This window comes from Apis laboriosa, unplaced genomic scaffold (genome assembly GCF_014066325.1).
Source record: "Apis laboriosa isolate Shangri-la unplaced genomic scaffold, ASM1406632v1 scaffold14_cov150, whole genome shotgun sequence".
Taxonomy (NCBI): Eukaryota; Metazoa; Arthropoda; class Insecta; order Hymenoptera; family Apidae; genus Apis; species Apis laboriosa.
The window spans coordinates 813,264-827,059 of NW_025221798.1; the positions used below are offsets into that span (position 1 = coordinate 813,264).

The following is a 13,796-nucleotide window of genomic DNA, read 5'->3' on the forward strand; positions in this document are numbered from 1 at the left end:
TAATTTTATACATTTTTAATAATATAATAATTCATCTTAAAATTATTTTATTATTATTACCTTATATTAATTATATCAATTTTATCATTCATATGTTTTAAAATTAAATATATTATTATATTTAAATTATCATATATAATATTATCATAAAAATCACGAAAAATTATATTTTTTTATGTGAGATATTTTGATTTTATTTCTTATAAATAGTCTATCAAAATATCTTTAAAAAAAATAAAAATAAATAAGGAAAAAAATTTATTAATAAAATATTTTAAAATATTAAAAAATTGTATCTATTTTTTTTTTTGCAAATCAATAAATATATAAATCTCTGTAATAAAATTATGATAAATAGAAAATATGAAAATTCACTATCATTCATAGTTTTCTTTTATTATGATTATAGGTTGATCACAATGTAGAAATAAAGCATCAGATTTATGATCATTTATTTATTTTTGATGTATATAAACATTATCATAAAAAAAAATGCCTAAAGATAATTAAGATTTAAATAATTAAAATAAATTTCATTTTTATTTATTTCAATTCTTAATTTTATATTAATATGTTTTTAATTTATTGATTTATTGGTTATTACTATTCATAATTTTCATTTTTCATCAAATATAATAAGTTCATTTTTAAAAGATATGTTATTAAAATAAAATTTATATATCTATAATGAATGCCTATTAATTTTTTAATCTATATATTTTTCCTTCATTTTTTAATAATTTTAATATATATTGAATAATAACTAATTTGTTTAGATAATATTTATGTCATCTATATTTATATCATCCTAAAAAATATAAAAATTAATAAATATTATTTTTGTATCATGAATTTATTTTTTAATTTAAAATTATAATTATATATTAAATGAAAATAAAATATAATAAAAATGTATATCTCTTATATTAAATTAAATATACCTTTACACAAAAATTTAATATATAAGTTTTTTAAAAATACTTTATATTATATATATATACATTATCTTGTATATACATTTATCTAAACTTGTGAAATTTAAATAATTTTTTTTCTATATTGAATTTCTTTTTAATTTTAATATAATTTTTATATATAATTATTTATTTCTTTATTTTATTTTTTTTATTTATATTATATGATAAATCTTTTTAAAAACACTTGATTCTAAAATTTTAATAATTCACAATTTTAATAATATAAATATATTTAAATAAATAAATTGGGTATAAACAAACTTATTCAATATAATACTTAATATAGTACACCTAATATTTTCTTAATATATTCAATGTATTATCAAAAATCAAAAAAAATTTCTGTTGGCGGATATTGATTTTCGATATAGTCATAAATAATGAAATATAAGTTAATGTATGAATATTGATAATACATGATAATAATTAAACAAAAAAAAAAAAAATTAATATGTGCAAAATTTTTTTCTTTGGAAAGTTTATGATGCGATTTGTCATAGAATAGGATATCTTCATGATATATATGTTGCATTGAATGTTTTAACTTTGTATTAAATAAATAATTAGTAATTTTCTATTTTTAGATAAATTTTTAATACTTATTTCAAGAAAAATGTTAAAGAATTATACTTTAAATTTATTTATATTTTGTATATATTATGTATTATTTTGTACATATAATATTATTTTTATAACAAAGTAATAACGAATAACGAATCAATCTTTCTCAAAATATTATTCAATTATAAATTTTTTTAATAAAGAATATTATTTTATAATATTTTAAATTATGTTTATTTAATTATATTTTATTATCACTGTTATTATAATTATATACTTATTTTATTAAGAAATATATTAAGAAATATAAAGATTAAAATGTAATATATTTATATTCTTAAAATTTCTACTTTTAATTCAAATTGTTTTAATTTTAGATTTATATTATTTTGAAAACTGTGCTTAAATTCTAATCGCAAGATTAAATGTTCTGAAATGAGGTGCATTTCTTTTCATTGAAAGTCGATCACAAAATATTCTTCTGCGGCAAACGTCAAAGTTGAAACATTCCTTAATAAGAGTTTCTGCTTTTTGATGAAAAAGTGACATTTTGAAGTCTGATTTATTTAAAAAAAAAAGGAAAAAATATAAAAATTTTATTATTTTATTCCTCACAGGCTGTGAGGTTGTTACTGCTATTATTCACTGCATTGTTACCGTTCTAATACGTTCATGCAATGTTAGTTGGCTCCCTGTCCCGCGAAGTATTACATTATTTTTTTAGTGGCCACTTCAATGTTGTGATTATTTTCACATCTGATTAATCGTATTGTGATCGAGTAAGACGAGGCACGCGATCGCATCATGTTTTGGACAAATAATTACGTGTCATCTCCTAATATCGAAGCTCTTCTTAACAAAGAGGTAAGAAAGTTCTTTTTTTAAATGAAATTTTTATTCAATGATTTAAATATTATACATCAGAAAAATTTATCAAGAATTCAAACTAATAATAGTATATACATTATTGTACATTATTTTGATTTTAGGTTACTATTTTAATTTAGTTTATTATTTTTCTGAATTCAAAATTATTTGTATTTTTTATATAATATCATTTTTTTTATAGTTTTAATATCTTTTATAAAAATTCGCAAAATATATTAGTAATTTTTTAAAAATGTTTTAAAATAATAATTTGCAATAAAATTCATTCTATTGATACAAAATGAAAAATAAATATTTCTTTAAAAAACCATATTATATTGCTATAAGATTTAAATATTTCTTGTTATGTATTTAAATATTTCTTTTATTCTTATTCATTCTATAATAATTTATATTTTTTTATAATATTTTATCTATTCTAAGTAATTTTGATACTTTTATAGCCTATAAGATCTATATATATTATACATATATTAATATATTATAATGTAAGAATTATTTTAATATTCTATATTCTAAATAATTTTATTGAATATAATTTATTAAATATAATTAATAATATTGATAATATTAATAATATAAATAATTAATAATATTAATATTAAATAAATAAATTTAATTCTATAAATAATTTTAGGATGTTACATTGCATGAATTAATGGATGAAGAGGATATATTACAAGAATGTAAAAGCCAAAATAAAAAACTTATTGAATAGTGAGTAAAATTAAAATGCATTATTAAAATATTAAATATAAATATTTTAATATAATATTGACTATAGTCTTACAAGATCTGATGTAATGGAGGAATTAATAACACTTACAACTAAAGAACCATCAACAGATATAGAAGAACGTTGGCGCTACAAATATCCAAATGTAGCTTGCGAATTATTGACCTGTGATGTACCAGTTTTAAATGAAAAATTAGCAGGTTTGAATAAATCTATTTAAATAAATTTGTATAAAAATATAGTATATAATTTATTATAAAGATTTATATAAAATGTAATGTTTATAAAATTTATAATTGAAGTAATATAATTTATTTAATTATTTCAAATTTTAAAATATTAATAAAATTATTCTTTTAGGCAATGAAACATTATTGGCAAAACTTTATTCTTTTATTGATACGGACCAACCATTAAATCCTCTTTTAGCATCATTTTTTAGCAAAACTATTGGAGTACTTATTGGTCGGAAAGCTGTTCAGGTGAATATAAATTAATATAATAATTTATTTAAAATTAAATATAAGAAATAATATATATTAATATAAAGTAATTTAACATAATAACATTCTTTATAACTATATTATAATTACATTATAATTATTAAAAATTAAGTTATCTTTTCTTTTATTCTTTGATTATAATAATAAACTGAATAAATTCAAATCCCATATTTCCATTTTTCTATCAGAACTGGTATTCGTATCAGTTCACTTGTTTACAGCTTTTAGAATTTTTGAAAAGTCGCCAAACATGCGTCGATCTTCTTTTACAACATTTAGAGACATCTGCAATTATGGACTTAGTACTGAAACTTGTTAGTCAGGTTGAAGGAAATATGCGGCAAAATATTCTAAATGTAAGAAGTTATAAAATTCTTATCTTTAATATAGTTAATTTTTTTTGCACAAATCTTTTATTTGATATATTTATATTACAAGTATCTTATTTAATATATTTATATTTATATTATACTATTATATATATATATTTATTTTAATAGTGGCTAGATAGTCAACAATTAGTGCAAAGAGTGGTAAAATTATTATCTCCAAATTCTGAATCAAATAAACATGCAAATGCTTCACAATTACTTTGTGATATGATAACTGCTGGAAGAGAATATCAACGCACTACTACAGCACGCACTGATCCAGATCCTATTTTAAATACCCTTGAATCGTGAGTATAAATAATCAGAATAATACATAGTAATTAATATATGTAAGATAAATTATAAATTTAAATTACATTTTTAATTATAGAGCAGATACAGTAAGCTTATTATTAGAGACTATTTTAACTGGAGAAAAACTAGAAAGTAGTATTCTTGGTGGAATTCGGGTACTTCTTAGACTTCTAGTAAAAACTAATAAGTAAGTATATAAATTATTTTTAAAAAATTTTTAACTTTTTATAAGAAAATATACATATTTTATTAATAGTAATATTTGAATTTTTAGTGGAAGAAATGAAGATAGTGTTCATGGAAATGGTATTGAAGATGAAATTACAGATAGTAAACAACTAATGATGAAAATATCAACTGCAACTTTGCCTTATTTAGAACAGCTTCACAAACTTTTATTAGATCCACCTTATGTAAATATTATATTATATGCAATATTTCTTAAACAAATATATTTTAATTTTATTTTATATAAATATTTATTATATATAATATATTATTAATATTTAATATAATTATTTAAGAATACATCTTTATGTTATATAGAAACCCCCTGTTAAAACAACTACTGGTGTGTTAGAATGTCCATTTGGTTTTACACGTTTACTTGTTACAAAGTTGTTCGCAACGCTAATGGCAACTGAAAATGTGAAGATTTATGAAGCCTTAGTAGAATTAGGAACATTCCAAACGTTACTCGTAAGTGATTTTTATTATTATTATTAAAATTTTATATTAAATAAAAAAATTTAATAAATATTAAAAATTAATGATTTATTTTTTCAAGGATTTATTTTTTAAATATACGTGGAACAATTTTCTACATACTCAAGTACAATCTTGCCTGGCATTAGCTATTAATTGTGATTTTAAGGATACAAATAATATTATTTATGTTAATGTAAGTATTATAATTAGTAAAATAAATAAAATTAAAAAATAAAAAAAAAAATATTTTTGATTAATAAACAAACAATTTTCAGATATTTAACAAATGCAGATTAATAGATCGAATTTTGGATGCATGGGATAAAAATGATAATAAACAGTATGTTAAATAGTAATTGTAAAAAAATATTAAATAGATTTATATTTTATAATAATGCAACGGTTTATTAAAAAAATTATTATTTTTATATTTTAGAAATAAAGAAATAAATATTGGAAATAAACAGGGATACATGGGTCATTTAATAAATATTGCAAATAATATTGTTAATCAGCGTGAAAAAAGTGAAAATTTAGATAAATTTTTGAAGAATAATTTATTACTTGAGTGTCTTAATAAATGGGAAAATTTTGTAAATGTGGAATTAACAAAAATTAATAAGACTCATCAAATTCTTTTGGTATATTATTAGATTAATTCTATTTATTTTTATGTTATTGTGTTAATTTATATTATGATAGTTCTATTATTTAAATTATAATTTGTAGGGTGGAAAGCCTCAGGCATCTATGACAAGTTCCAGTGAAAATCCCGATGAGTATAGTTCTTATCCTCAAGAAGAATTTCTTCAGGTTCAGCGAGTAGAACAAGTTAGTAATTTATATGTAACATAAATATTGTAAATATTCTAAAAAAATTGCAATAGATAAAATTTTATATAAAAAATAGATTATCATAAATTAAGAAAGTTTATTTTTAAATTATAATATATTATTACTTTTCATTTTACAATGGATAGTTTTACACTAATTATTTGGGACAACATATGACACCACAATTTACTGAAAATTTTGGATTTCATGATGATCAATTTAATGATGGCGATGATGCTCTTCAGTAAGTAATTTAGTACGTTTTATTATTCACATTTTATTATTATTAATTATACAACTTATGTACATTCAAATTTATATATATCTATGATTATAAAGTGCCATATCGCAAAACAATTGAATAAAAATTAGGAAAGTAATACTATACAAGAAGAATTTGATATAAAATAATATCTTCGCAACATCTCTTCTTTTTTGTAAATACTATTATAGTAACTCAGTTGACCAATTATCGACGTTGGCGTTTACTCTCAGTGAAGAAGATCTTGATAAAAGAGAAGATATGTTTAATAAGGTACAAAGTGATATTAATGAATAATTATTGATTTAAATTGATTCAAATTTTTAAACTTTTAATGATTTTATACAGATATGTCAACAAAAACAAAAAGCTGACCTAGAAGATTGTAATACAGGTGTAGAATGGGGCGATGAAGGTGAACTTACTTTTCAGACAGTAGTCGATAAACGTGATTGGCCAACAAAGCAGCAACATAATGATTCTAATTCATCCGATGAGGATGATGAGGATCAACGAGACATGCACATGGAAATCGATTCTACAGAACGTATGGTTTAATTTTCATAATTATGATTTTATATCTTTCCTATAGAGGATACGTTTTTGATTTATTCTTTCTCGATATTAGAAAGCGGAAAAGAGAGTGAGTGAGTAAATGAATGTGTGAGTGAATGAGCGAGCAAGCGTATACGCATGAAAGAAGTTTGATGAATATAAAAATTTTTAATATTTAATATTTAATATTAATTGAAATATTTAAAGATTTTACTACAATATTGTGTCAATATTTCTTATTTTAGCTTGGGAATCAACAGAACAATTACCTACTAATACCACACTTCCTGAGGTGAATCCATGGGATGTCGTACCATCAGAACCAGTTGAATCTACTGGCTGGGCAAATTTTGATAATTTTGAAAACACTCTTAACATAGAAAATACTGTGATAATAGATAATAAATTGTGTGATGAACCTAAAAAAGAAACATTAAGTACAACATTTGAGAATAAAATGGAAACTCAATTGGGAAGCAAAGTAACTGTAGAAACTATTGGAGCAGGTGATATGAAAATTGGAGATACAGTTGATAGTATTGCTTCATATATAGGAACAAATATAAATCACCAAAGTACTGAAAGTAATTTGTATTCGGAATGTACTGCCGATAAAAATGCAAATCCAAGTGAAATTGTAGATAGCAGGTATGTAAAAAATATGTTATATTAATATTATAATATTTAAAAATATGATATAAAATATATGATATAAAATATAATATATATTTATATTTTTTTGTAAACTTTAGAGAAATCAAGTGCGAAGGAAACATAAAAAATACAGAATTAGCGACTACTACGGTACAAAATGAAAAGTCTTCGAACGATTATAAAATGTCAAGTAGTTTAAAAAATGCATCGGAAGCCATATTATCGTCAACAGATACCAAATGAAAAATTATTTGTTGAGTATGATATTGCAATAGAACAAAAAAAATCATATCAAGTATAAATTTGTACGAACGATCAGAATATATGTTTTACGTCCCTATATTTTCATTAGATCACATTAATTGTGCTTCATTGCGTTGGCGCCTGGGTAATAACTCACAGCAGGGTATAAATATGGATTGAAAAGTAAAAGACTAACCGACGCTCAACTATAAATAGAATATTACTTGATGTATATGTACATGTTCTCGGATCGCCAAAGTTTCAATTACAAATACAACTTCGTAAAATAGAATTTTCCAGTTTTTATTAATGGACATTGTTATTAAAAATTTCTTTCGATTTATATTTATATGTAATTAATATAAAAATCTAATTGGAATCATAAATTGAATAGTCATATTCTTTATATTGCGGATTTATGTTATTACATTAGCTTAACGAAGTAGAAAAAGTACGATTTGTACAAAATCAATGAACGCCAAGATAAAACGAACTTGGTCGCTCAATACCTGTTCACACAGAAGTATTACATACTAATGAGTGTGTATATATGTAAATGTACATACATATATATACACGTGCATACATATATTGTAATGTTTTAAGTGATATTGATACGAGGCTCCTTTAAAAAATCATCCTAAATAATATTTAATAAAAAAAACTGGTGCTTTTGCTTCTTCGTTCGATAAGGCAAAGGTACTTATGTGCAGTGCCTATTGTTTAATTAAACGTTTGCTCGTGCAACGATGCGATACAAACAAAAAAGAAAATTATGTATTTTTATTACGTTGATGGTAGTATTCATCCAGTGTATACACATGTAATGTAGTGAAATGTTTCAATAATGAATTTACTTTCATTTGCATTCCAATAAGAATTTAATTTTTAGTAAAACTTCTTAACTATAATAGTTTTTCAAAATGATCTTCCAAAAGTATAGTATTAAATTATAATGTTCGAAAATTAAAGGAATCTCTGCTCTTTCTTTCTCTTTTATTAATGTGTATAATTTTTTAAAACAAAATTTTGCGATTTAAGTTTTGTGATTTGATTGAAGATTCTGGTTATTTGAAAAATTCTTTTCATTAAAAATTTTTGGTATAATGTGTTTATAGTAACGTACATGAAATATTGTACATAAATAATAAATATAAGCGTGTTCAGAATTAAAACAAGATATTATTATTACTTCAAATGTTATTTTTATTTGATATTATGTAATATTGTTAGCATTACAAAAAAATTGCGTTTTATATATATATATATATATATATATAAAATAAGAAATCCCAATTCATTGATTTATAAATTATAAAAAAATAAAAATGGAAGGGTACAATTAAAATGTATTGTAAACATGATTGAAATATTTTTAAATAATAAAATCGTAAATTTCATTATATTTTATCATATTAAAAATTTAATTTATTTAAATAAATAATTTTTTTTTAATGAATTATAAATTATTTATATAAATTGCAATTCAATAATAATAATAAATATTCACATTTAAGTATAATATTTCAAAGCAATAAAAAATTGCTATAATTTCTAATTGAGGGAATACAATATTAGTCTTATTAATAAAAGAAATTTGAAATAACTATAATCTTATTTTTATTACTTTTATTTAATATTTAAAATGTAACATTTATAAAAATTATATACTAAGATTGAATAAAATAATAATTGAATTCTTAATTTAATAATTATATTTTCCATTAATGTATCGACACTATATCGGTTATTTTATAGATTTGAGTAGAGAATAGTAGAGAGAGAACTAACGATTTGAAGATGCCATCTACCGAAAAACATGATGTACTATTAATTTATTTATTATCTACTAAATAACTTAAAATGTGTTAAGTATATTAAAATAAAGTATATCGAATTTCATAATTAGAATTAAATAAAATGATCAAAAAATTTTTCGTTGCTATAGATACGATTTAGTAGAAATAAATATGTGAAAAAAAAGAAAAATTAAGTAAATACTCCAAAAGAACTTTTTGTTCTATCATTTCTAAAATTATATTCTCTTGATATAAAATTAAAAATTTGAATAAAAACTTCTATTCCGGAACTGAAAAAATTTAACATTATTATTCCTAATGTCGAATTATATTTTTTTATGTCAAAAATTTTAATTTTATATTAGGAGAATATAATGTGACAAGAGATGGCATACAAAATTTTTGCAAAAATTCTTAGATTTTTTTAAATTTTTATTCAAATTTTTAATTTTGTATTAAAAAAATATAGTTTGACTATATATTGTATATTAAATTTTTATAGGAATTTCAGACAAAAGTTTTTTTATTTATTAAATATCGGTAATTATAATTAAAATAATTAAATAAATAATAATTTATTATTTATTAATTTAATTTCTCTATTTTATTAGAAGAATGTAATTCAATAGGAAATAGTATATGAAATTTTTTTAGAAATTTTGAAAACAAAAATTTTTATGAAATTTTATATACTTATTTTTATTTATAAAATATTATATATTTATTTTTATTTATAAAATATTTATCATTTGCATATTTATCTATTACAGATGCTATTTTTTTTAATCATTTTATATATGTTTATATAATGTAATATAAATATATTTATCTCTTACAAGAATCATTTTGCAATACATTTTTCAATAATTTTTTTAATCCTTCTATTATGAGCAATGTGAAAATCGTATTTTATGTAAATATTTACTTATCATCATCTATTACTGAATTTATTGATATGAGATGATATACATTTGATTATGAAATCATGAAAATATGAACGATGTACAATAATTCACTAATCGCAAAAATAAATGAAGTGCATTAAATCAAATGAATTTTATACGATAAACGATTTTTTTGCAGATCATAGTAACATTGCGATATTATATATGTATATATAATAATAATGATCTTTGACAGTTGAGCTTTGATAGCTCAACTAAGCTTAAAATTCGTTTAAATAATTTAATATTTTCATATTAAAGAATTTATATTTTTAAAGTCAGAATAAATAAAATAAAAATTAATGATTAGTTATATTTCATGAGCATTATTAAAAAATTATTTTTGATATGAGAAAATATAATTTCACTTATTGATTATTAATTTTCATCTTGTCTTTATTCTTTTTTTATTTTCTCTATTCTTTATTATTTTCTCTTTTTGTTTTTACATGCTATTGGCTACTGATCACAACAAAATACAGATCAATTGAATATTTTCATTCTTACTTTTTTAAAAATAAATATAAAAAATATAAATATTACATTTTTGGCTTTGAAATATATAAATTTTATAATATGTAATATAATATATATATAATATATATTTGTCGATAAAATGATATATGATTATTTGACATAAAGTATTATTGTAAGAATGGAATTTAAACAAATGAAAATCTAACCCGATAATAAAGGAACTGAAAAGGAATTATGAACTATTTTAAATGTAAAGAAGTGACACTACATACTCTGTCTTTAAATTTTACGGCATTGGATTTTGTTCAAAAATTGATCGAATTTAAACATTTTATTAAAAAATTTCTATCCTCTAATAGATATTCAGTATTAACAATATTTTCAAATTTACAGATTTTTTTATTATTTATTATTTATTTTTTAAATTTATTATTTCTTCTAAGATAAATAATTGTGCGGATTTTTTCAGATTCATAGAAATATATCTAATAAGAATAATTTTTTACTTAACAATTTATTAATATTATTGATTTTAATAAATTATAATTAAATTCAATATAATTCTAAGATTCATCTTCATTCTTTTAAATTCCATAACATTCTTTTAAATTCTATTCCATAACAATTACAATAAAATTTTAAATTTTTTATACAAGTTATGTCAATGTTATATAATGTGAAATAACGTGAAGTTTCTTTTCTACATTTCAATTATTCTATGTTTATCTCGTTAAGTTTATGTTTATATCACAATGAGGGCGAATGTGTAGCCAAAATCTCAAAATTTTAACTTTGATATTAATCAAATATAAATACCTATCTAAAAATTTTATTCACTTCATTATTATATTATTGTGATTGTAAATTAATCTGAAAAATAATATATCAATTTTGTTATTTATTATTATTATTATCTCTTAAACAAAAATTGAACGCAACGAAGTAAGCCAATTTTACATGATTACGTCATATTTAATATATAGGAAAGTGAAATAATATTCGATATGTTATAATTCTCAATCATTTTTCTTGAACAGTATGTATTTAAATAGAATTAAATAGAATAGTATCTATATTTTATATTTAAATATATTTTAATAATAAATTATAAATTAAATTATAAATTGATATGATATATCTGATATATCATATATTTAAATGTTAAAATAATGTTAAAATATATTTTTAATGTTGTTTTTTAGTTTGATGGAGATTTTTCGTATTATTAGACGTTATTGGGTTATAACTTCTATCCCTCTTTTGACTGCTACTTTTATTATCTTAGATTTAAATCGTACTCGAAATTGGAAAAAACAATTAAGTGCACAGAAAAAATTAGAATTAAATAATTGAAATGGCATTCTTAAAAACATCACTTATAACACAATATAGTTTGAGTGTTGCTGGGTTTATTGGTGTATATATTTTGTCACGCCATTTATATAATTATGCTTCTGATTTAACAATGACAAGTTATCGTGACAAATCAGCTTTATATGGAAGAGAATTAAAACCTGGAGAACCTCCGTCTTGGCCGTAATATGTTAGTTATATTCCCTAAAAAAACAATTTATATTTTAAAAAATGTAAAGTTCATTGTAACTATAAAAGAATAATAAACTAGTAGTAATGTAACATGTATTAATTATATAAATCATTAATTTCTTTTTAAGATAATTAATATACAACATATTGAAATATTGCATTAACAAAATGTTATTTCTAAACTTCAAATGTTTTTATTTCCTAAGTAATTTTTATTGTAATTTTGGTATTTTGATATTCTAAATTATCATGAATAAATCTATGGATTTTTTATTCCAATTGATCTAATTTTTAAATCTTTAATAAATTTTTCAAAATTCCTATATTTTATATAATTAAATAAATTAAATTTATATAAAATTTATATGAAATATATATTATCAACATTAGAGATAATGTGATATTATAATTTTTAAAATGCGTCATTGTTATTATATGTAAAAACAAATTTTGATTATTTGTTTCTAGATGATATTTCAAATTTATAATTTATATTTTTATATATTAATTATATTATAGTCAATAATATTTTTTAGCACATTTTATTTTAGTTTATTATTACATTTTCTATATTAGATATATCATAATAAATTAATAAATATTTAACTAAATATATTAATTTCATATAATTAAATTAAATTTTTGTATACTATTTTATCTTAACAAAAATGTAAAAATAACTTCTTTTTTCAACAAAAAAATTTGTGCTTTAATGATACATTAAAAAGATGAATATATATATATTTCATAAAATATAATTATTTTATTACATAAGTAATTATAATAATAATCAATTTTCATTAAATATATATCATACACATTAAATGCATATCAAGTTTCACTAATGTGAAACTTACTAAATTTTGATTAATATATGTATTTATTTATTTCATATAGAAATAAAATTAACAACAAATTTAAAAAAGTTTTATAGTTTTCAATATTTTTAAAAATATATTATAGTTATATTTCATATAATTATTTTTAATGAAAATTAATATCTATTTATAATTATATTAAATAAAAAAATGAAAAAATAAAATAAAGTAGATAGAAATTATAAAAATAATTGTATACTTTTGAAAATTTCATAATTTATATTATATTAAAGATTTTCCTTAATTTAGATGTTTTCAATATACATTCATTGTATAGGAGGCGCTAATATTAATTCATTAATTCAGGGCCATCTAGATGTCGCTTTAGAGTGTAAACTTTATATAAAATTATTTCTTATTTATTCTTATATTATTTGAGTCTAGAATATATAATTTATATAATTAATATATGAAAAATATTTTATAATTAATTCTTAAATGAAAATTTATGTTTTTTTAACATATAATCAATTATTATCTTTCCCGCCTAATATGGAATATCATTGACGTGCGCACGCATATCGATTTGACCAATAGTTTCGTAAA

The 13,796-nt window shown here is 19.7% G+C and overlaps 1 protein-coding gene and 1 long non-coding RNA gene across 5 annotated transcripts; both read left to right on the forward strand.

The window, feature by feature from the left end:
- The first annotated feature begins 2,028 nt into the window (after positions 1–2,028).
- LOC122710569 (serine/threonine-protein phosphatase 6 regulatory subunit 3) lies at positions 2,029–7,899 on the forward strand. Of its 3 annotated transcripts, none has more exons than XM_043928492.1 (19): positions 2,029–2,402; positions 3,064–3,143; positions 3,211–3,362; positions 3,523–3,644; positions 3,854–4,021; positions 4,166–4,344; positions 4,428–4,538; positions 4,626–4,764; positions 4,898–5,050; positions 5,139–5,252; positions 5,335–5,399; positions 5,496–5,700; positions 5,789–5,890; positions 6,040–6,137; positions 6,347–6,428; positions 6,504–6,702; positions 6,956–7,358; positions 7,463–7,622; positions 7,717–7,899. In XM_043928492.1, the coding sequence occupies exons 1-18, from the start codon at positions 2,343–2,345 to the stop codon at positions 7,605–7,607; spliced, it is 2,577 nt and encodes an 858-aa protein (XP_043784427.1). In that variant the 5' UTR covers positions 2,029–2,342; the 3' UTR covers positions 7,608–7,622; positions 7,717–7,899. The 3 variants fall into 3 exon arrangements, with proteins under 3 accessions (XP_043784427.1, XP_043784426.1, XP_043784425.1); XM_043928491.1 differs by having other exon boundaries at positions 7,463–7,617; XM_043928490.1 differs by having other exon boundaries at positions 7,463–7,899.
- A 3,643-nt stretch (positions 7,900–11,542) lies between these two features.
- Positions 11,543–12,134, forward strand: LOC122710641. Of its 2 annotated transcripts, none has more exons than XR_006345964.1 (2): positions 11,543–11,769; positions 12,030–12,134. It is a non-coding gene; the product is annotated as an uncharacterized LOC122710641 (long non-coding RNA). The 2 variants fall into 2 exon arrangements; XR_006345965.1 differs by having other exon boundaries at positions 11,718–11,863.
- Positions 12,135–13,796: the final 1,662 nt, after the last annotated feature.